A 22318-nucleotide genomic window follows, 5' to 3' on the forward strand; every position below is an offset into this window, starting at 1 on the left:
AGTTTAATCAGTGTTCTTGGCTGAAGCAGAATAATCTCCAGCAAGGAGTGATTTACAAAGCTCTGAGTAGATTATGGTATGTGTGTGCTACATTAAAGGAAGCAAATTAAGTACTACCCATGATATAAATACAAGCACAGTACTACAGATTTCATTATCTTAAATAATCCTTTTCACTTCATCTTGCATTTGCTCTCCCTTCTTAACAAGCTATCACCAAAATAAAACCAATTGAAGACTAGAAGGCACCCATACAGCCACAAAAGTCAGAAAGAAGTCCTTACCACAACCTGTCACTAAAAACTTCTCCCTGCTGCTACCTTCAAGAGCATGGCACCACGTGTCAGGTTTCCCTTTACAAGATGGTTCTATTTGGGAAGATGTTTGAACTGCTGAAATAAAACTAAGTCGTATTACAGAACCTACATTAGAGTCTGACATGACTATAGTTTTGTTCCAACAAACAGCAGTTGTCACCAGTTCAATCTAGCATACATTACTTCTGAGCAGTTTGACAAATAGATTAGATTTTCAAGGACACATATCATACACTTGGTGCAGAAAAAAAGGAGAAAGTCTCTTTCCAGCTTTTTATTTTAAGATTTGTGTCCTTTGGAGTTAACATAACATCTGGAACTCAAGCTAGAAATTGGAAACAACTCCAATCAGAAACAAGCATACCTTTGTCAAGCCTGTATTAGTTGAAGTCCTGAAGAAAACTCACAAGCCAAATTTTCCAAATGATGTAGAACCACTATTTTATCCATTAAGATTTTGGAACCATCATCACTACATAATCTACTATTATTGGCTAGACAGTTGTCTGCCAAACCAAGGAGGAATAAAATAAATTGGAAAAAAAAAAAAAAACCAACCAGAAACAGATCTTGCTCCTTTCACACACATTTGGCATCCAGAATCTAAAAGGAGACACCACAGGCTTTTTTTTCCCCCCGTTCATGACCTGAACTGTTACTCAAAGCAAAGCTAGTGTTAGGTGTTCGAGGAAGTTACCCCTTCACCTGCATTTTTCTAAACAAGTTTATGCATAAAAGGACAAACCTTCAGTTTTCCCTGCAGTTCTGAGATTGCACCAAGCCTAACATTGAGGGTGGGGGGAATTGATGCCTACTACATTTAAAACAACAGCAGCAAAGTTACTGCCATGTACTTTACATCATAGAATGTGAAATATCCAAGTACGGTTTTCTCCTGCCACATCCCCATCCCTATTTTTAAGCACTGCCCTTGCACTTATCCATTTTGGCAAAGCCCAACTGCAATACCACGTAAGAGGCTGCTTCAGTGCTGCTGCTTCTTATTCTAAAATCAGAAAATACCAGAAATCTCAACGGACAGCCTGCTTCCAGTGTTTGTGGTTACATGTGCAGTGCCATATTAATTTGCACACAGAAAACTGCCTTGAAGCAACTGACAGATAGCTCCAGCATGGCTTGAAAATGGTAAACACTGTTACAGAATTCGAAGGAGTGCCCTGCTGCATAAGGAAAAAAAAAAATGTTTGTATGTTACAAATCTGTAAGGTACGAAATGGTTACACAGAATCAGTGCAAAGAGTAGGAATATTTAAACAGTGGCTGCACAAGGTGGTCTGGTAGAAAGGAAATGAAACTGTAATCTACCAAGTGGTTTATCAGTACCAGGACCCAAGAACATCCATTCCTATTGCAGCTCTCTGGGTCAAATGTAATTCTATAAGCAATTAATACACGATTCCCCACCTTGCAAAGACAAGATAACAGGGTGGACAGCAGGCACACAAACTTACATAAAGCTGAAGCCATTAATTTCTCAAGTCTCATATCAGAACAAATCAACACAAACGTGGTCTGAGCAAACAAACAAAATGAATTTCAGTTAACCAGTCTGTCTAACAGGCTCTGGAGAAGTGAAATATTTGTCCTGAAGTAAATGAGCAGCTATGGATAACACAAGTCTGATGTCTGACCACCAATCTAGACACGCACATAATCACAAAATTAAGATTACAGAATATTTTCATGTAGACCTATGACAAATTATATCTCATCTTTGATTTTTATTCTATTCTTTTTAAATTATACTTACATACCTGCTGAAATTTTCAACTGAGTCTCAGTGACTTACAACTGACATAACCATCTTTGCTGCACGAAGAGGAGGAGTTGTCACAATGTCATCAAATACAAGAAAGCTTCTGTGAACCTCAATCTCATCAGCAGGTTAAAGGGAAAAAAAATGTGTTATTCTTCTCTTCCCAGTTCACTCTGGAAAGTTTTCTTCTGCCCGCACACTTCCCCACCTGTATAAACAGCCAGGCCTAATTATTGTTTTAACCCAACACATATCTGCCTTTCCCAAACAAGAAAGGAAGCGAACGTCTAAAAAGCTTTCAGTTCCCCATAAAAGAGGTCCAAAATGAAATGGAATTAGCGTGTTCCCTTGAAAGGAAATAAGGGGAGAAAAATAAATAAATAAACAAAAAGCACCAGCTTTACACAATACCTTATGGTAACAGCTAGAAGCCAGAATGGAGAATTCTCACCCTGAATGATACCGTGCAGCCATATTATAAAAGGCTGCAAACCTGAAGAACTTTCTGTTTAGATACACAAGACTAAGAATGCAAGGAAGCCCGCAGAAGGCTGGGATTAAGGGTCTTGCCTGTGGCTGCCCATTGCAGCCCATGGCAGAGCCAAGAAGAGAACCCACAAGAGTCAAGTGGAACACTGAACCATAACCATGGTTGCTGTCCGGCCAGAATAAGCCTTTTATTTTTTATTTTTGTCCAACTAAAATTGTCTGAAGTTTAGAATAACGAAAGGCACACATTTTCTAGGGCAAATGGATTAAGGAAGATCTTAGACACCCAGTCCTCCCAACCCTTAGGCAGCTTGGATAAGGTGTACTGCAAATAGCACGTGGATCCTGATGTACAATGCATCTGGAGAAATGTGACTAAATGTTTTTCCACCTTCTCTATTCTCCAGTTTCAGAAAATTAAAGTGCCAAAAGAAATAACTCCCAGGCTCCATTACACAGCAATTGTTTCAAATGCAGAATAAAAAAAATAAAGGGGGAGGGGGGGTGAAGGGGGAGGGAATTAAAACAGAAAGAAATGCCAGTGTCAGATCAAAGGAAAACAGGGATAGAAGCTGCCATTTTGGTAATCAAAAGACACCTGGCTCATCTCCAAAATCATAAGACCACAAACATAAGCAGCACACTGCTGGAAGGATAGGTAGGGAAACAGGAACACAGGTGGTTTTCCCCACAAACAGTTAAAACACATTCTGAATCTGCTCAAAGAACACAGGTGACAAAACATCCAGTGGTGAGGGTTTTGTTTGCTTTTTTATTAGCTCATTAAGTCAGCAAAGTTACCCCTTATTTCTGCAGGAGGAAGGGTACAAGCCTATTAGCATTACACAAGGAAGTGGTATCACAGAGGGCTGTGCAAAACGTGTTTATTTCTACTAAAACAAAGCTAACTCAAACAACCTGTGGCTGTCGGGGATCTCACTATACTGTTCTGCACAGGGTATCCCTTTCCTCTGTCCTGCTCTAATGTGTCCTGCTTGCTAAAGAGGAAGACGTAATTATTACACTGAGATGTAGCATGCTTTTTCAATGCAAAAATGAAGAGAAAAGGAAATCTTTGCAGTAAGTGAAAGGCCAGTGGCATTATTTCACCCCTCACCTGAGACTGTATCAGCTGTGTGGAGCTGCACTGCCTCTCTATCAGGACTTTTACAGCAAGATTGCTTTATCAGTGTAATAACTACACCTGCTTCAGCAGCACAGACACAACTCAACTGCGGAGTCTCAGAGCAGGAAGCAATCCCCCTTTGTGTCTGGAAAACATCCAGTACTTTCACAACAACAAAGCACAACTCGGCAAACACTTCCAACTCCACGCTATGGTTCAGAATGGCAAGAAAATTGAGGATTGTGTCTGCACCCACTCAGCCTTGGTAACACTGACAGAGAAGGAAGGCCGATCGACCGACCAGAGCACTGGAAGCTAAAGGGAAACCTACACCCAACTCTGAAGACTAAATGGAAACTAGACCGCAAAAGCACTTGCTTTTTGTGAAACTCAGCTTTCTCCTGAGAACAAAAACCAAAACAAACAAACAAACCAACCAACCCAGCCCACACAAACAAGCAGGGACTCGAAGCACAGCTGATAGAAGCCCTCTTCTCCCATCCCAAGCTGAGGGCACCTCAGACTGACGTGCCTGCTCAGCTGGGGCAACCTCTGCAGCACGACACGAAGAGCAAACGTAGTATAAGCGAGCAAGCAATATAACATATTATAATAAGGTGCCCACTAATTACAGCATTATGTTCCCTCCCTTATAAAACCCTTATAAAACCCCAGACTGCCTCGTGTGTTCTCACATACAGACAAATACGCACTTGTGCGCATGTGTTGACACACACTCAATATGGTAATAAGACACGACATGAAATGACACCAAACGTTTCTTAAGGCTACTTAAGTTGAAGCCTTCAAACCAAAAATTTCATCTCGTTCAGTAATTGTCCAGGCACACCACAGAACAACACAACATCAAAGAGGAAAGCAACTATCTACTCCTGCATAACAGCTAATCTGTACAATTAACCCCCTGTAACATCACTCTGTAAACGCAAACACATGCTCCACTTCTGTGTTCCTCAGAAGATCCTCCAAGATGCTATTCTTGTCTCTAATGAGGTGCAGAACAAACAATTAAAGACTCACAAAAAATAACACATTGAGTTTAGAATTAAAAAAAAAAAAACAGAACAGAGAACGAAACAACACAGGCTGTGTAACATCTGAATTGCATGGAAACATGTGGCATTGCCCTTCCTTCAAAGTTCAGCATGTCACACCCATTAAATTGTTGATCTTTCAGTATCACAATTTTATTAGACCACAAAAAAAAATTTAAGTCATACTTTGCCCTGTATCATTAAGTGTCTCCCCCCTCCCATCCCCCATGCAAGTATTTAATAACACATTTCTGCTGCAAGCGCAGTCACGAAGCCACTGATCAAGAGTTGCTATTGCTTTCCAGCCAATGCAATGCAGCATCTCTGCATCCCCCAAGGGGGAAGCTGGTTACACACAGGCCCAACACTCCTGCTTTTTGGAACCTGGCAGAAGCTCAGCACAGCACCATGCAGCCACTCACTCACTATTCCCCAGGTGGGATGGGGCAGAGAACTGGAAAGGAAGAAGGGAGAGAACTCCTGGGCCTAGATACAGTTTAACAGTAGAGCTCCAGCTGCTGCACAAGCAAAGAAAAAGAAGGAATTCATTCACTGATTCCAACAAGTAGGAAGGTGCTTGGCCACTCCTAAGAAAGTGTGGTTCAGCACAGGGACTGGCTTCTTGGGAAGAAAAATGCCATCACCTTGAACGTCCCCCACTCCTCACTTGATGCCCACAGTGCAGGACATCCCTTTGTTCAGCCTGGGTCAGCAGTCCTGGCTGTGTTCCCTCCTAAAATGTCCTCAGCTCTGTGAAAACACTGCTATGCAACAACTAAAACATCACTGTGTTATCACCAATATGTTCATCAAAAATCCCAAAAGCAGCACCATACAGCTACTGAGAAGAAAATTAACTTGATCCCAGACAGCACTAGGACAAATACACACAGCTGTCTTTGCGGCCGAATCACTTTTCACCCAGTAGCTCTACTTCCCCAACTGCATGTTATGCTGTCATACTTCTGTAAACCAAGACAGGAAAACAATTTGGTTGGGGAAAGAAGAAGGAGGGGAAGAAAAACGGGGGAAAAAAAATGAAAAAGAAAGAAACAAGCAAGGAAAATCAATCTCACAAAAGAAAAGGTAATGCCTGTAACAGAAGGAGGTTACTCTCAGCCCAACCAGTCCTCCAAATCTCATTTGCTGTGCGGCCACACATTTTTGTGCTGTCATTGCACAGACCATGATATGGATGCTGGGTACTGCCCAAACCAGAACCACTGGACAAAACACTCCCTCTGAAACACTGTTGCTAAATTACACCAGGTTTTGCAACCAAATTCCTCTTCTTTCAGGCTTAAAGCAACAGTTAGCTAAGAAGAGGTTCCCCAGCACTCACTTCGAGTCAGTCAATCCACTGAGTGCCATGACACTCAATCTGTGCGTAAATATTGTTTCAATTATCAAAAAAGGACATGAAACAAAGAAGAAAAAAAATCCAAACCAAAACACCCCTGCATAGCATTTAGGAAACAACAGGAGAACCACTTGTTGCATGCAATTTGAATCTCAAGTCAGACACCAGGGAACATGAAAAACTTAATTAAAATCTAAACTGTAACTTGCAGATAAACCGAATTCTGGGCTATTTGGGGTTTGCATGCAAAGTTCCGTATGCAATTCAAATAGAGCCTTTTTTGTTGTTGCCAATTCTACAACTGTATGGAAAACTGTCCTTTGAAGTTGCTGATGGACAGGTTTCAGGGATTCTTGTTTTGAGAACAGTTTTTAACGTGAATTTACCTCTGTCAGAACCAGAAAGTTTCATGCTGTTTCAGACACAGGGAAGCATTTTGTAACATGACTGCCTCGCAACGCACCGCTGACGTCAGCTCACCGACTGAATCAGGGCTGGAAGTGCTGCAGTACTGAGCAGTCTGATCACACATTTGACGTATGCTCTGCAGGACTTGGGAGAAAAACTGGAGCAGAACACCACCTGCTGCAGACAGACCCAGTTGTTAATGTTCCAGCAAAAATGATCCTTCTAGAAATAAGCAGTGTTTATGATAGGACTTTGAATCGATTGCCATTCCTTGATTCAGTCTTTCTAAATGAAGCTAACAGAACGCTCACTTTTGGCCATGCATACAACTGACATCGTGCATAAAGATAATAACTAAAGACTACCTATCTTACCACCCTCATTAAGTTCAGAATTTCTGAAACCGAGCTTGGATAGCTCAAGCAGTTAAACCTTTAAATGCCAAGCACACTAAGCAAACACAACTCACTGAAATCGGTTCCCAGTGTCCAGCTGATGTTTAAATAAGAAAATAAACCTGCAAAGCCCACTCCTTTACATAAACAGTCAACGTTAGTTCAGACTTTATAATAACAAACTAGTGCTAAAGCTTCTTTTTACTATCTTAAGTGTGTGCACATAATGCTTACCCACCTCCCACTGAGCTTGGCTGCTATATTCTTGCATACCAATTCTCCAGTTAAAAAAAAACGTTATCAAAATTGTCCTTCCTGGACAACTCCTAGAGATTGTTATAAAGTTCAATGCATTGCTTCTGACTCACAATGAAGTGGCAGATGAGTTGTGCAGGACAAAGCATTGTACACAGCTGTAATGCAGAGCACAGCAGCTGGCAAGGTGCATTTTCATCCCTGCAATCTCTCCACGCACCATGTGTTCATGCCGGAGACTCCAGAAAACATGCAAAAGCATTTCTTAAGCACCAGTGGGTACACGGCCTCCAAACTGCCATGATGTTTTACTGAAGCAATGATGAGATCCTGTCAACACAGTGGTGTAGCAATGACAGTCACACAACAGGGAAGAAAGACATGGAATCATTTTGGTTTCTGACACAAACCAAGAAAAAAAAAGAAAATTGCAGTTAGAGTCTCAAACTGAGCATAGGAAAAAAGTGTAAAGCAGCTTCCTCCCATTAACAGCTGCAGAACTGCCATAGAGACAAGCAGCTGGAATTCAAGAACAGCAGAATTTACAAGAAGAACAAATCTCTGCCACATACTGGTTCACTTCTTTCAGTGTACCTGTTCTGCCACGTGGACTCCAAAACAAAGCATTTCTTTTTCTGTTGTCCATTCAAGCAGTCCTTCAATTTACTCCTGCAGTGACAAAGTGTCATACCCCAGAAACATGCATCCCAAAGGCACTCTTCCCACATGGCCTCAAAGATGTTCTTATAAGTCCTTAGCTATGAGTTCAGAGAAGAAATTCAGGAAAGAAGGCATCCTCCCTCAGAAACCAGCATTAATGGATGAGAAGGTCCTAAAAGGCTGCCAACAAGCATATCAACAAGTGTTGTGTTATAAAGAACCATGCTAGTCAATGAGTTCACATCACGACAGGACCTAATAATAATATAATATTCAGATTGAATACAGTGAGCCTGTTATACAGTCCCAGTTCCTATACTTGGAAACAAGCTCCAAGCCTAATGCTGGGAAAGAATTACAGTCAAGTATTTCAGAACAGATCTTTGTGTGGAAACCATTCTAAAATAAGAGCGTTCCTGGGAGAGTTCTGGAATAGCTGCCCAATTTTGAATTCATATTCCAGCTTGGATGAAGCAAGTTCTGTTACCTCATAGAAGCCTCAGAATCGATACAAGAAAGGTGATAGAAACAGGTTCCAAGAACATCCCTCAGACACTCTCAAAAGTGCATCTCCTTAAAAAAGGACAATGTCTTGCATGTCCCTGTGACACTGATCCCATGAAATCTAAGAGTCTGAGAAGCACAAATACACGCCAGCAACATGGTCTCCCAGCTGCCTTCTAGAGGGGCATGTCAGCCTGTACACTTGCTTCTTGCCTGTGTAAGAGCTACAGGCCCAAGGAGCAAAAGTGGCTTGAGGTACTGGGTTAGCTGCATCAAGAATGTAGCAGAACTCCACACCCTCCCTCACTACACAGACTTTCTCAGGGAAAAAGAAAGAATAAGCAAGAGCGGGTGAAAAGCCAACACTTAAGAAGATCCCCTAGCCATTGTTCAGGTAAACAAGTCACCAGTATCGGTCCCGTATGCAATAAGCTCTGCCTGGCCAATTCCTGCCTCTGAGGACCAGCACCAGATGTGCTCTATCTCCAGATGCCAGCAGTTCCACACCCTGGGGAGCAGCAGCCAGAGTTATTTTCCATGAACTGTAATTATTGTAGCAGGACGGAGAAGGGCTGCATGTGTTGAGGTGATAATCCCCAAGGTAAATGAATCCTGGATCACTTAAGTCTGTTCAATGACAATGAAGACATTAACACGGACCAGGCAAGTTGAGAGGTGATTTGGAACAGGTCACAAGACAAAGCCACTTCTACCTAATCAACTTCTCTCCATTGTGTGAGAGGCCCAGAGCCTAACAACAGCCCTCAAACACAGGCTATGCTGCAGCTCCTCCAGTTACACCAAGTCTGTGGGGGCAGACACCATTGGCAGAGCCACATGCTAAGGGGACAGCAAGTTGGCTCTTCAAGCTACCAGGAAAAGGAGGGTGGTGGTTTTCTGTCTTGTTTTTTTTCCTTCCATTCAGTGATGCTGTCTCATCATCCTGCTCAGAGAAGTAACCCAACAAGTTTCCAAGAGCTCTCTTGACCACTGTTTTTAATTAGCCACCTACACACATTACAGCCTTTAGCAATCGTGGTTCTTCAGACAGTGGGAAAATAGCAGAAAGCAAGCAGGTAAAAAGAAAAATAATACACCAGATCCCTGCCTAGAAGAGCTCACTGGCTGAGAAGAAATGCAACCATCACTGGAGAAAGATACACCACACAGGAATTATAAAAGAAAGAGTTTGGAAGGTGATGGCCACACAAGATCAAAGATTTAGCTGCACAGAATTGATCATGCATGCAATTTTGGTTAATAAAACACGCACTTTCCTGCCTTTTCCAGGATACTTTTCTACAGCTCTGCTAGTGTGCAGCTTAATTTTCTTGTAACGTAACACCATGCACTAAGAAAGGAGTATAATGCAGTCAAATAGAGAAGGTTTATTGCCAGAAGGTTATTTAAAAAGCATATGTATAGGAAAAGATTACTCTGAGGTGCTTCTTGTGTAAAGCACTCCAAGATGCATTCAGAGGGATCATCTATCACCTTTCCTCAGATGCAAGGCTGGAGTTCACAGACTGCAGTAGCAACACGAAGAACAAACCCAGGCATGCTGAGTTCCAGTCCAACACGGAGTGACTGCAGAACTTTCTTACTTAAAATTATATACAAAGATATGGAGGTGAAGCCTATGTAAAAACCAGGGTTTTTTGTTTTGTTTTATTTCTTTCCCCCCAGAAATGGAAGGTTATTCAGTAAAACAACCACTGGAATGAAAGAAGAAAACAGAGCAGGAGAAACTGGTTAACCAAGTATTTAAGCACATAAGAACATACATACATATTATATCTACACTCACACATACACACGCACAGACGTATATGGCATATATCCCCTTCTCAAGCATCTCACACCCTTCCCCATGCACATACTTCAGCATGAGCCAGCCATGGCCTCACAAGAGATTTCTTCTGCCAATGTCAGCACTTCTCTGAACTATGAGCAAATCCATCTCTGCCCTGGGGAATTGAGTTATCTGGTAGCACATTTAAACTCAGAGCAACGACCAGTCACTAAATAAAGCCCTGGCATTTTCCAGGCCTCTGGCTCAGGCAAAACGCATTCGCTTTCCATAAACGTCTGGAGGGCTGTTTAAAGCAGTGAAATTTGCAAACAGCAGAATGGCCTCAGCATTAACAGACATCCAGCACATGGATTTTGTCACAACCATTCGAGATTCAGTCTAGCAGAAGGACTACAGCCTCCCAGCTCCAAACACATCACCTTCTGTCGCTTTTGTAGTGGACAGTAAGCCCAAAAGCAGCTAGGGTAACTGTGGAGGGCCAACCCTCTGCCCTTTAAAGATCTTCCTAGCAGGGGATCATTTCCAGTTGCAGTTAGATGACAGTAACGACCAGTGGAAATGACCAGAGCCAGCAAAACACTTCTGAGAGAAAACAAATACCGCAATGTGTATCACATTTTTGGCCACAAGCTGGCTATGAACAGACAGCAACTCATCTGAAAATGCTATCCATCTGCAGTACTTGTTTGTCAGAGTTTATTAGGTAGCAAAGACCTGGCAACACACCTCAAACCCTCACCAAGTGTCTAGCATGCAATCCAAAGTTCAGCTGACACAGAACCATAGAATGGCCCCAGTTAGATGGGACCTCAAAGATCTTTGAGCTCCAACTCCTGCCATGGGCACAGGCTTGTTCTGCAGGCACGACAGATCATCTAACAGTCAGCAAAGGGGGGAGGGAGGGGGTTATTGAGAACACAGGTCAGGGGAGATGAAGATCCAGGTTCATACAGGTTTCAAGGCAGGCCAAAGTCAGAGACGCCTGTGTTAGCCACACCCTCCCTGAATTTCACTGTGCAGTTTGCCGAAGTGGGTCCAGATGTTTTAACTATTTCTGCGTATGTGCTTTCCAGCACTCCAACACCTGCAAACTGAGTTTTAGCACACGGATAAGTCATAGTCTTAACTTAATCCAGATAGAAAAAGCTAGCTGTTAAAACCCAGACAGACAAAAATTCTCCACAGCACAGATTTCTTCTACTCAACTACTGAAGATGCAGAAAATGGACAGACTTATTTTAATCACCCACAGCTGTGTATACCTTCTAAGCAGAGACTGCTACCCACGTGCATTTCATCCTATTGGCTCTGACTTGAGGCCGTGACCACTAACACAGCAGTTCAGCTTGCCTTCATAGCCCCTGCACAAGTACATCCAGGTAAGCCATCAACAGCCTTCTGGTGTTAATGCATTTTCCCCTTAATAATAATAATAAAACCGTATAATTTGAGTAAATGTAGGGGAAACAGAAAAATCAAAAGCGATATGAAAACTGTAAGAGAAATTGCATCAAAATTCCTACCACCAGGCAACTCTAACCTGAGCTTCTTGGTTGTTCTAGAATTATAACTAAAGTTACTTAAATTAAAGTCACTTTAAACCCACAAAAAACATGCACAACACACGGTGTGACTGATACAAATTTAATTTACGGTTCGGTGCTTAAAGGTGACACCATCTATAAAACAAAGGATCCATTTTGAGATTTAAAACACAACGCTATTTCGTAGAGTTCTTCAGGCACTCTGGCTTTTGTATTAAGCTACAAGTAAGAAAGAGTATTAGGTATGTTATACAGACACCCCCTGTTGTTCCACATCAGATAATAAAGCTCTTCACTTATTCTCTTTCTTGAATTGTTCACTGTTATGAGTGGAAAACTCATTGTTCAAAAGTCAAGCTCTTGCTTTAATTCCTTGCACTTCTACTCCAGAATCTGTTATAGCGACATCAAGACACGGGTCTAAGTGGTTAAACTAAAAGCAGGATCCAAAGACACACACAGAATGTGTTAGTGGGAAATGAAAGCCAAGAAAAGTACAAGTACTGGACAAAGCATGCATGAGCCTGAAATCCAGGTAAAACTGAAATCTGCACAGAAGGTATGCTGAGTTACTGACAAGGATTTTGGTGGGTTACTGTCGTTAGGCATAACTTGTGCCTAATTGAAAACCTAGAGCATATGGCTGACGACAAATTCTCCACTCCAAAATGACATCTCAAGAAAACTTCAGTTATAGCAGCACCGTTTTCTTGCATTCTCCACTCCTTTCTCCCTGTGGTTTAGTTACAACAGCACAGAGCAGCAGAAAATGAGCTTCTACAAGACTGTGTTGCAACAACACTATCCAATTCCCAAACACAAGCCAAGAAATTAACTCAGGGGGTCCACTCCATCGGCAAATTTTCCTCATCAGCCGAGAGGTGTAGAAACACCAGGCAGACAAAGCCTGCTTCACATGCTCCAGCTTCGTTAAGTCTTCAACACCACGGAAAGAAGCAGCCAAGCTTCTGTCTTCACTTGCAGCCACCCCCACCTTCAGATCTACCCAATCCCCGCAGGTTGAGCATCCAGAGTCCCTTGGTGCTAATTTATCACCTTTGTTATCACACGTCATAAAACACTTGTAAAAAGGAGGTTTAAATTAATGCCACATCACTGAGAAATTAAAGTTGATATACACTCACAAGAACCTAAAGAAAGGGCAAGAGAGAACCTCTGAAGTCTCAATGATACTTACAGTCCCTTTCCATCCGGGCTAGCCTATGATCCTATGAAACCATCATCACAAATTTCTGGCAAATACTGAGCTAAATGCAGAGATCTCAAGGAGCCCCACAAGTAACCAAGTTTCTGCCACCCCAGACAAACCTCAAACCAATGGGAACTCTCAGGGAACAAAAGAAAGAGAACCTCCACGTTTAGAGAGCTACACTTTCATAGTGCAGTACCTGGCCTTCAACAGGAACCCATGAGAAAAACCTGGAAAATCAAGCTCTTCCTATAACCACACTACTCATTTCTACCATAGTAAAAACAAACAAAATTTCCACTTGTCCGCTTTTCATAGTATAGGGGAGAATTATGAGCTAACACACTGGCAGCTTCAATTCTCCAGAACAGAGCATTCCATCATTTTTGCACAATAGTTCACAAGCAGCACACTTCATAGCTTTCTTGAAAAACTGCCTGTTATACCCACATAGTCTCAGCAGAAAGACAAGAGCTCAAAAACCTTATCTCTGCCCACAAGGACAACTTAAATTACCACTTGAAGGAACTCAATTTATGCTGGAGAAGTTCCATTTCCTTATGCATTAAAGATAAATAACAGATGCTAGGTTAGCAGACTATTCAGAACAACCTAACACACTTCAGAAATCCAGAACAGTCAAGGAGTATTCAACATCTTTATTATTAAGCAAGGCTACTTTTAAACACCCATACCACTATTTGATGGTCTCAGACCATTCACAGCTGCACCAGGAACTTCTTACTGCACATGCTGTCAGTGCAGTCCACTTCAATAAACCTTTGCACTTTGAAATGAAGCAACACTGTAGCTGATGCTCTTTGATATGTTCCTGTAAGCCTGTCCCCTTGAAGCTAATTTAACCTAACATGCTCATGTAACGTATTTATTGGCTTACAAATGGGTTTCGTTGCTTCACCTCCTTTATCATCTGGAGCAAACTAACCAATTTAAACCAAGCGTGTGTCAATTTACTTGTGTCCTTGCGAGAGTCAATCTGTGGATGTAATGTTAACACAAAGCAACCACTTCACATTAATACAAAACAACCACCTCACACGTGCCTGTGCTGGCTGGTAAAGCACAAGGCAAGAAAGAGCAAAAGGAAACAACAGCTAAACTAAAACCCCTGCTTATTACACAGACCCTCAGCACCCAGCACTCATTCCTGGAACTCCCTGTAACTTTTCAGTAGAATTCTGTGGCTTGACAGATATTTCCCATCTATTCTTTGGAGAACAGAAACCACCAAGGCGAAGCACTGGTGAGCTCCCCATTCTAAGTTTTCCAAGAACAAGGAGGAACTGAAAGAATTGTTGGCCCATGAACTCCTAACAAAAAAAAACTGTACTGAACAATGCTTTCTGGGGCATTCTTCCAATTTTCTCTCCTCCACTCACTACAACCATTTAACCTCCCACAACCTCAAAATCTGCTCAAAATATCCTTTTGACTCTGTCGTGATATTTTCCATGGCCTAACATCACAAGTGCAGGGCTCTCCAGAAGCATTTCCCAGTTGGCACATCTCTAACTTCTTCAGAAAGTCCCAAGTGCCCAGGAAGTATGTGGCTCAGTGTCCCCAGCCAACGCTGTCACAACCTGGTCATGCTCTAAGTCAACTAGCAGCACTGCTGGCCATGTTATTTTGGAAAGCAACAGGATGAAAAATGGAAAACTGTCCACACATCTCAGAATGAAGAGCAACAAAGTCACCTACAATGTGCAGCACCTTCCTAACACTGGGTTTCAACTTGGTGCTGCTCGCTACCCCATGCAGTCAGATTGCCTTCCTACCATATGTTACATCCACCAGAATCCAGACCCAACGTGAAAGTAAACAACGCAAACTGCCGCCATTAAAGCTGTTTCTCATTTATTATTATTATTTATATTTTCAATTTGGCACTGCTGGCTAAATAGAAGCAAACTCACACTGGACTCCCTTGTGAGGTTCTTTTGTAAGCCATGTGAGTGTTCATTCCAGGAGACGTTTTGTAACATTTATTTGTTGTTACAGACAGACCTTACCATAACAATAAGGCATTACAAGTTCTCAGAAACAATCTCTGTTTGTTACAAGTCACCTTGGCTTGCATTATCCAAAAAAGATAGAGAAAATTCACTGCTGGAACAACACCAAGGCCTATTTTGCTATTAGTTATAAGCAAGTAAAACAATCGTAAGATAGAAGTTCAAGCAGCTGAGGAAGAAAAAAAACCCTTTAAAATAGCAAAAGGCAATGATGGACTTTACACTGGGCTATTGCTGAAACACATTCACTCTTCTAAAGTATTGACCTTATGTGTCCAACTGATACATTCATTATGTAAACATCTACCCAGAGAGAAAATTTTAAGTGCTCAGACTTAGTAAATGAGTTCAGGCAACGTATCTAAATGAGACTGAAAGCCTTTGTCCACAGACAGAGGGGCCAGTGCTCTGAAAATATGAACTTAAAACTTCATGGTAAGCCTGAAGCTCCGGTGCTGCCCCTCTAGCCCAGAGAACCTGTGCCCATGACTCGCATCATGCTGGCAGTGGTTGCCAGAAGAGCTCCATGAGCCAATGACAGACCAACTGAAGCGGCACTGAAGTCATGGGGACTCCCACACACAGCATTCCCTCATCACCAAATGAAGCACGTGTTCCATCTTGCTGCATTCCACGCTCAGGCACAGCGAGGAGTTTCATCAGTTTTAGATTATCTCAAGAAAAACAGCGTGAATTAAAAGCCACTGTGAGGGCTGTGCTCGTGTGCATTTTTATTTCACAGTGCATTCCAAGTTCCAAGCTTCTGTGATGATCCAGCACACTCCTCTGCTCAGCTGTCTTTATTCTGCATGTCTTAGCATCGGAGAAATCGTCATTCCGTTAAAGAAAACCACAATCTCCCAATGCAGAACTCCACGGGCAGCAGCTAACCAAGCTTGGGTGAATTTAAGAGCAATTCTTACTAAAGGTAACACTTTAACGAGAGTTATTTCAAACGCTTCTACTTTTTAAGAGCCAGACATAAAACATCTGCTATACAGCATTAAGCACTTAAATATTTTCAGACAAAAATACACGCCTGCCATAGCTGAGTACCTCTCAGCTTCCCTCCACAGAAGCACCAAGTGCAGCAATCTCTCTGCCTCACCTCCAGACCAGTGCAACATACATCTTACACGGGCTTATCATTATTCCAAACCACGTTAATAAAACCATCTCCCGATATGACCACGTACAGAACAAGGACATAGCCCTACAGCAAAGTTACTTCATGGCCAAAGCATTCCAAATCCACTTTACCAAGCTGAACTTAGCAAAAGCTTGAACACTACAGAAGTCCCAGCACATCCCCAATCCTGCCGAGATCTATTTACATACTTGTGAGATAAGTACATCAAAATACTTCTGAGAGGTAAAAGCCCCCTTAAAGTCAGGCATCTGCTCCCAGGGCTGGGGAGCTGGAAGCACAAGCCTCCTCAGCATGCTCACAGCTGCTCTGCCCCATGTGCACAGAGCACGCTCATCAACTTCACGTCACAGTGAACTGAATTATGCTATTACCCTAAGACTACTGAAAGTTATTAAAGTCGTTTGAGTTGGAAGGGTCCGTAAAGGCCAACCCTGCTGCAATGAACAGCGATGCCTACACCAGATCAGGTCAGAGCCCTGTCCAGCCTGACCTTGGGTGCCTCCAGGGGAGGGGCCCACCACCTCTCTGGGCAACCTGTTCCTATGCCTCACAGCCCTTCTCGTAAAAAACTTCTTCCTTATACCCAGCCTAAATCTCCCCTCTTTTAGTTTGAAGCCATTTCCCCTTGTCCTGTCACAGCAGCCCCTGCTGGAGAGTGTGTCCCCTTCCTCCTCACAGCCCTCCTTTAGACACTGGAAGGCCGCCGAATGTTTAGAAGAGTTCATAACACCAGCAGGGAAACGTGCGGCAGCCCCCAGGGAACACCGCGAGCTCTTCAGCCTCCGCATGTAACAGCCGTGAGCTCCCTTCTCTCCTCCGAGAGCCGCACAGCTTCACTCCCTCAAGCAGGAACATCTTCACACCGACGCGAGCGCTCGGAATGGAACGAGTCCCACTGGGGATTTTTCTGAAACCATTTTGGAAGTGCGAGGGTTGGGGTGAGGAGCCTCGGAGCCTGGGATTGCGCCCGTGAGAGACACCCGACACCAGCTCCTCCAAACCCCAAAGAAATCCGGGACCGCGGAAGCGCGGCGCGGGGGGTGGGGGGGGACGCGCGCACGACTTTTGTCTCTCTCTTGCAACCGGACGCGGCCACCGAAGAGTCCCCCTCCGCGGCCCGGCGCCCGGGGGAAGCAGCCCCGCGAGGAGGGGAGGGCAGGCCGCTGTGCTGTGCGGGGCCCCCCTGGGCCGGGAGCAGCCGTACTCGGGGGGGAGCACGCACGCCGCCCGCAGCCGCCTCCGGGGAGCCCCGCTCCGCCCGTCCCGTCCATGTGCGCGTTCCTCCCCGGCGGAGTTGTGGGGAAGTTTCTCCAAACTCCGCCAACACAAAAGGGGCAGAAGCTCTCTCCGCCACCCTCCCCCCCACCACCACTCCTCGCCTTCCCCCCCACCCCCCCCCGGTACTCACCCCCGGCCGAGCCCGGCCCGCAGCGCAGCACCGAGGCGGCCAGGAGCCGCAGCAGCAGCAGCGGGAGCGGCGGCGCCGCCTCCATGTTGTGCCGCAGCAGCAGCTGCCGGAGCGGAGCCCGCCGAGCGTCTCAGGCAGGTTCCATGCTCGGGGCGCTGCGCTCGGCGGGGACGAAGGCGGGAAGGGGGAGGGGCCGCGCCCGGCCCTCCTCCTCCTCTTCGTCCTGCCCCCCCCGCTCCCCGCTCCCCCCTCCCTGGCGGGGTATGAGCTGCCTCCCGCACGGCGGCCCGGGGAGGAGCCGTGCACCTGGCGGGGAGCGGCCGCTCGGCTCGCGCCGGGGCTGCTCGCTCTTTCTTGGCGAGATTCGTCTCCGGGTTTTGTTTTCTCACTCAGTGTGTCCGTACCTGCTGCTTCACGCCGGAAAAAGGGGCAGCCGTTTTCTTCCCTTCACCTTCCTCCTCGCGCCGAAACACAACGGGGCTGCATCGCAAAGAAAGGCGCTTCTCAGCATGCGGTTTGGTTGCTTTTTCCTCATCGAGCACGCTGCCTGTTGATACAAACACGTTACCAGTGAGAAAGGGGTAGAAGCTGCTCTGGGACACGAGGCCTTGGAGACCATGCCAGGAGCTGAGCTGTGCTGGCTGCCCCTGAGACATCCCGCGTCTTCCTAGGAGCCTCCATTTTCCCTTGTGCCGACACCAAACCTGTTGTAGGAAATAAAGTTGCTGCAGTCTGTATACAAATGGAATCGACAAGGCATCCCCTTGTAAATCACAAGCTGTAAATCATGTGCAAGCACTTAACCAATAGATGTTTAAAAGTTGCTTTTCCTTTCAGGCGTTCCCCAGACAGTAGTCACCTCCTAATGGATTTGCCTTGCTGTAGGTTCTGCAGTCATGATTGAGATTTGTTCTCTGTGCCCCATGGATCCTTGCCCATCTCAAACTGTGGGACCAAATGCTCAGGAATTCTTCTGGGACCTGATGGTTACCAGGTGCAGGCTCCCCTCCGGTTTCTTTCCCTAAGAGGGGTTTAATGTTGGGATGGTGTTGAGGAAGTTACAGCATCTATAGTGCTGACCTTCACATCAGCCCACAAAGGAAAATAAAGCTGCTTGTTCTACCTTTGTGCTTGCTTAAAACGCTTATTTTAGTGAGGGCTGATTCCAGGTGGCATTTAAAACCTGGAGAAATCTCAGTTTTCTTCAAGACAGGAAAACCAGCAGCTGGTCCTTCTTGATAGAAGTTCTGCAATAAACCAGAGCCGCTGTGAATCATTAATGGCACAACTTTGCATGAAGAGGTAAAGATAACACACTGACTGAGAGAATTCAGAGACCAGCATTTTTCAAAGGAAAGAAGTAACTCTCCTTACTCTGCTGTAAGGAGAGTTATTGAGACTGAGAAGATCTGCTGGTGACTGCTCAGAGCCCCACACAAACCTTTGCTGTGATGGAGGACTATTCACAGGCATAGCCCACAGGGCTTCATACCATGTGGAAGTTCATCCTTTGCAGTAGCACAGAACTGGAATGGAAATTTATTTTCAGACAGTGCAGTGTTCTTTGGCACTCCCCTTCCTCCTCCAATTAACTGACTAGGAAGCAGACTCCAATCTGAAACAGAAAGGAGGGAGATCAGGCTATGGAGGGAGGCAGCTAGCAAAAGACAGACTTAGCAGATTTTATGTTTACTGGATATTAAGTTTATGCTTCTTTGTGACTTTAATAGCAACACCTTTGGTAAAAGGACAATCATCACAATCTGGAATGATGGCAAATCGAGTAGCAACCAAGAGCAAAGTATTCCTCCAACCTCAATGATGCGCTTTTTTTTTCTAACCCATACGTATGTTGCAGGGGTATTTGGAGAAAATTAAATTTGGGCAGTTGTGAAAAGAAGCCTGACCTCCACACTGAGGAAGCTGCCTCCCACCTTTCTGCCAGCCTTGCAAGAATTCCTCCAGCAAAACCAGAGAAAGCAAAGCTGTGACATTCCTGAAACGTCTGACATACATTTGTTAGGAAGTAAAAAACAGGTTAAAAATAGCCCTGTCAGGCCTCACTTTTTCCCCCTTTTTCTCACTGAAAGAATGAGGGACTCCCTTCAGAGAAGGTTCTACGCTCCCAGCATAGAGCCAAAGTCCCATATCACCAACTTTTCTTCTGTAAACCTGAGCAAGTCACAGTGTAGCATTTCCTCAGTTTCCCCTACATAAAAGGGGCAGGGAAAATTATTTTCCTTTCATCCTTTCTGTGTAATGTAGAGAAAGCCACAGCAGGTTTGGGGCCTGGCTGTGCAAAGAACGAAGGGGAGAAATGTAGACTGCAAGCCCAGCACTCCCCCCGGAGCTGCAGGCAGGCCAGCTCTTGTTTTCTGCCATTGTTGTCATCCCTGACAGAGAAAAAGAGGGAAGTGCAGAGGCTTAGAAGGGAAAACAAAGGGCCCAGCTGTATCTGAGCTCCCAGGGATGTCCTCCAGGATAACCTTGCCATCCCACCACAGCTGGAAAACTTGGCTCGACTGGAATGCTCTAAATGCTTTCTACATATTTACTCCTTCTGGATTTCTCTCTCCTACTCCAGTTTACAGCATCCTCCTCTCCCAGCTGCCAGAATTGTCTGAGCTCCTGTAGAGCTAAACACTTAATGACAACTGCAGAAGCCCCTAAAGTGAATTTACTGCCTTATAAATGACACACAGGTTTTATTTTATGGCAAATATCAGTACCACAGTATCAGCACCTTTATTCCTCTTGGGCAGCACTATTTACTGAAGACAAAGTCACTAGATCCAAACAGGTTGAGGAGGTTCTGTGGTGATTTGTAAAAGGGATATAAAGAGAAGAGTAAGAAAAAGACAGCAACAAAAGTTTCTTCCTCCGCTTCCAGTGCCACAAGACAGTCACTTTCCTTTTCCAGCATCTCAGACTAGGTCTTCATACTTCATCCCTCATTCAACTTTCGGGTAGGAAGCAGCCTCAAGCTAAACATACATCAAGATTTTTAGTCCTTCTCACCTTTCATCACAAATGAATCTGCACACAGATAACCTACAGTAAGTTAGAAATGATTGAGAAAAAATACTGTCTGGATGCAGGTTCCCTTATCTCCTCCAAAAAATAGACACAAGGAGGACAACACATACATACAACGGCCATAGTTGAGCTTACACCCCCCAGGAAGACATCCAAAGAAACCTTAGCAAGGAGTGGATGAGGTCATGGACTCATCAGGACACACTTCAGAAAGCTTGGGCCATCCACCAAACTCTATAGGCAGCACTCAGTGGCTTCTCCAGTTGCCCATACTCTGCCTGTTGGTAATGGTAACATTTTCCCTCTTCTTTTATCCATCTTGCTGGTTCAGACCATCATTCCCTGTGAAAGGTAGCACAACCCAAGCGAGGCCTACCAAGCAACAGTCTGCAAAATTTGGAGACACTGTGAATCAAGAGATCAGAGTACTACGGGGCATAGTCCTCCCAGAGAAGTGAGCTAAAGGAGAGGTGGCTGACAGGTTTGCAAGAGGAAAACTAATATTTAAAAAGTATGAAAAGTGCCCTACTGGTATTAACTGAAACAACACTGTATTCTGCATCAGTGAAATGGTGAAAATAAAGATTCTGTTCCCAAAGACTCCTGCAGGCTAGAAGCCTCAGGAAAAAGGGGCTGGCACTGCCTAAGGAGGAGGAACATGTCACCATAAAATGTTCTAAAAACATAAATATAGTTCAGTGGGTTTTTTGGTGGCGATTCTTGGACTCTGAGCACTTTTCTGGTCATAGCTACCCTCCCTGCTGCAGCTACCAGAACAGCAGTCATCACATTTCTCCACACTGAGGGAGCAAGAGTTACTGATTAAGCCTCCATAGCAGCTACCTCTGGGGAGCTGCTTATAAAATTAACCATTTCTGGTGTTGGAGCCACACTTTCTATCTAGTTCTTAGTCAACAAAATTCTGTTCCAAAGAGAGGAAAAATTCTCCCTTTGGTGGCAAATAAGGGAACCACGATAGGAGAGTCGCTCTGTCTAAAGAGACACTAAGTCCATCCCAGTTGTCTTTGTCCTATGGTTTTTGTGAAGAGCCACCTTTTATTACAGGCAACTGTAATACTTCAGTGGAAATCTAAAGCACCAGCAAAAATTAAAGGAGTCGGCACAGAGACAAGCACTCAAGGAATACTGTAAAAATCACCAAGTGAAACACATCATAAGAAGACATCCAAATAAAAATTCAACTACAATACGTTCTGCCTGCTCCAGACTGCAAGGTTATTAATGCCGGCTTGTGCTGCATCTGAGCAACCAACAAAGTAGTTCAGTCTGTGCAACTATGCATCTCCTTTTCTGCAGGGCTTGCAGCAACCTAAAACTTTACATTTGCACACCCATTGCCACAAGGTATCCCCCAAGGCCTTACTACAACAGGCAGTGGCAGGTTTCCGCAGCCTCACTCCAGTGCTATTCGTCACATGGGAATCACTTAAGGAATATCTTAGCTTCAGTCATGACGTAGGATAGAGCGTACCCAGAGATTCCTTCTCCAAATGCAGGATTCATGCGACAAGAGTTCATCTCAAGATAAGGGGAATGGCAAGAATGGATGCTGAATGCATCAGAGAAGTGCTATGATTTAGTCTAGCATCTTTACGTGCCTCTATGCTGCTTCAAACATCCCTGCAAAGCACAGGTGTCCTGTACCAAGCAGAGCAAGAAAAGAGTTTCAGAATCCTTCAAAAGAAGGAAGTAACTCTGTCTCATTTTTGGAAGAAAAAGCATTATGCACTAAGTGTTATATTCAAGCAATCACTCCC

At 44.3% G+C, this 22318-nt stretch overlaps 1 protein-coding gene across 2 annotated transcripts in view; it reads right to left on the reverse strand.

Annotated features, from left to right (window-relative positions):
• LRP5 (LDL receptor related protein 5) overlaps nt 1-17604 on the reverse strand; it is a 129091-nt gene extending 111487 nt beyond the window's left edge. For both annotated transcript variants that reach the window (XM_065755109.1, XM_065755110.1), the window contains exon 1: nt 17505-17604. In XM_065755109.1, coding sequence (XP_065611181.1) covers nt 17505-17589 — 85 coding nt within the window. In that variant the 5' untranslated portion in view covers nt 17590-17604. The remainder of the gene's footprint in view (nt 1-17504) is intronic.
• Nucleotides 17605-22318: the final 4714 nt, after the last annotated feature.

Source organism: Cyrtonyx montezumae, unplaced genomic scaffold (genome assembly GCF_038088225.1).
Source record: "Cyrtonyx montezumae isolate F1298 unplaced genomic scaffold, pur_monq_1.0 scaffold_10, whole genome shotgun sequence".
Lineage (NCBI taxonomy): Eukaryota > Metazoa > Chordata > Aves > Galliformes > Odontophoridae > Cyrtonyx > Cyrtonyx montezumae.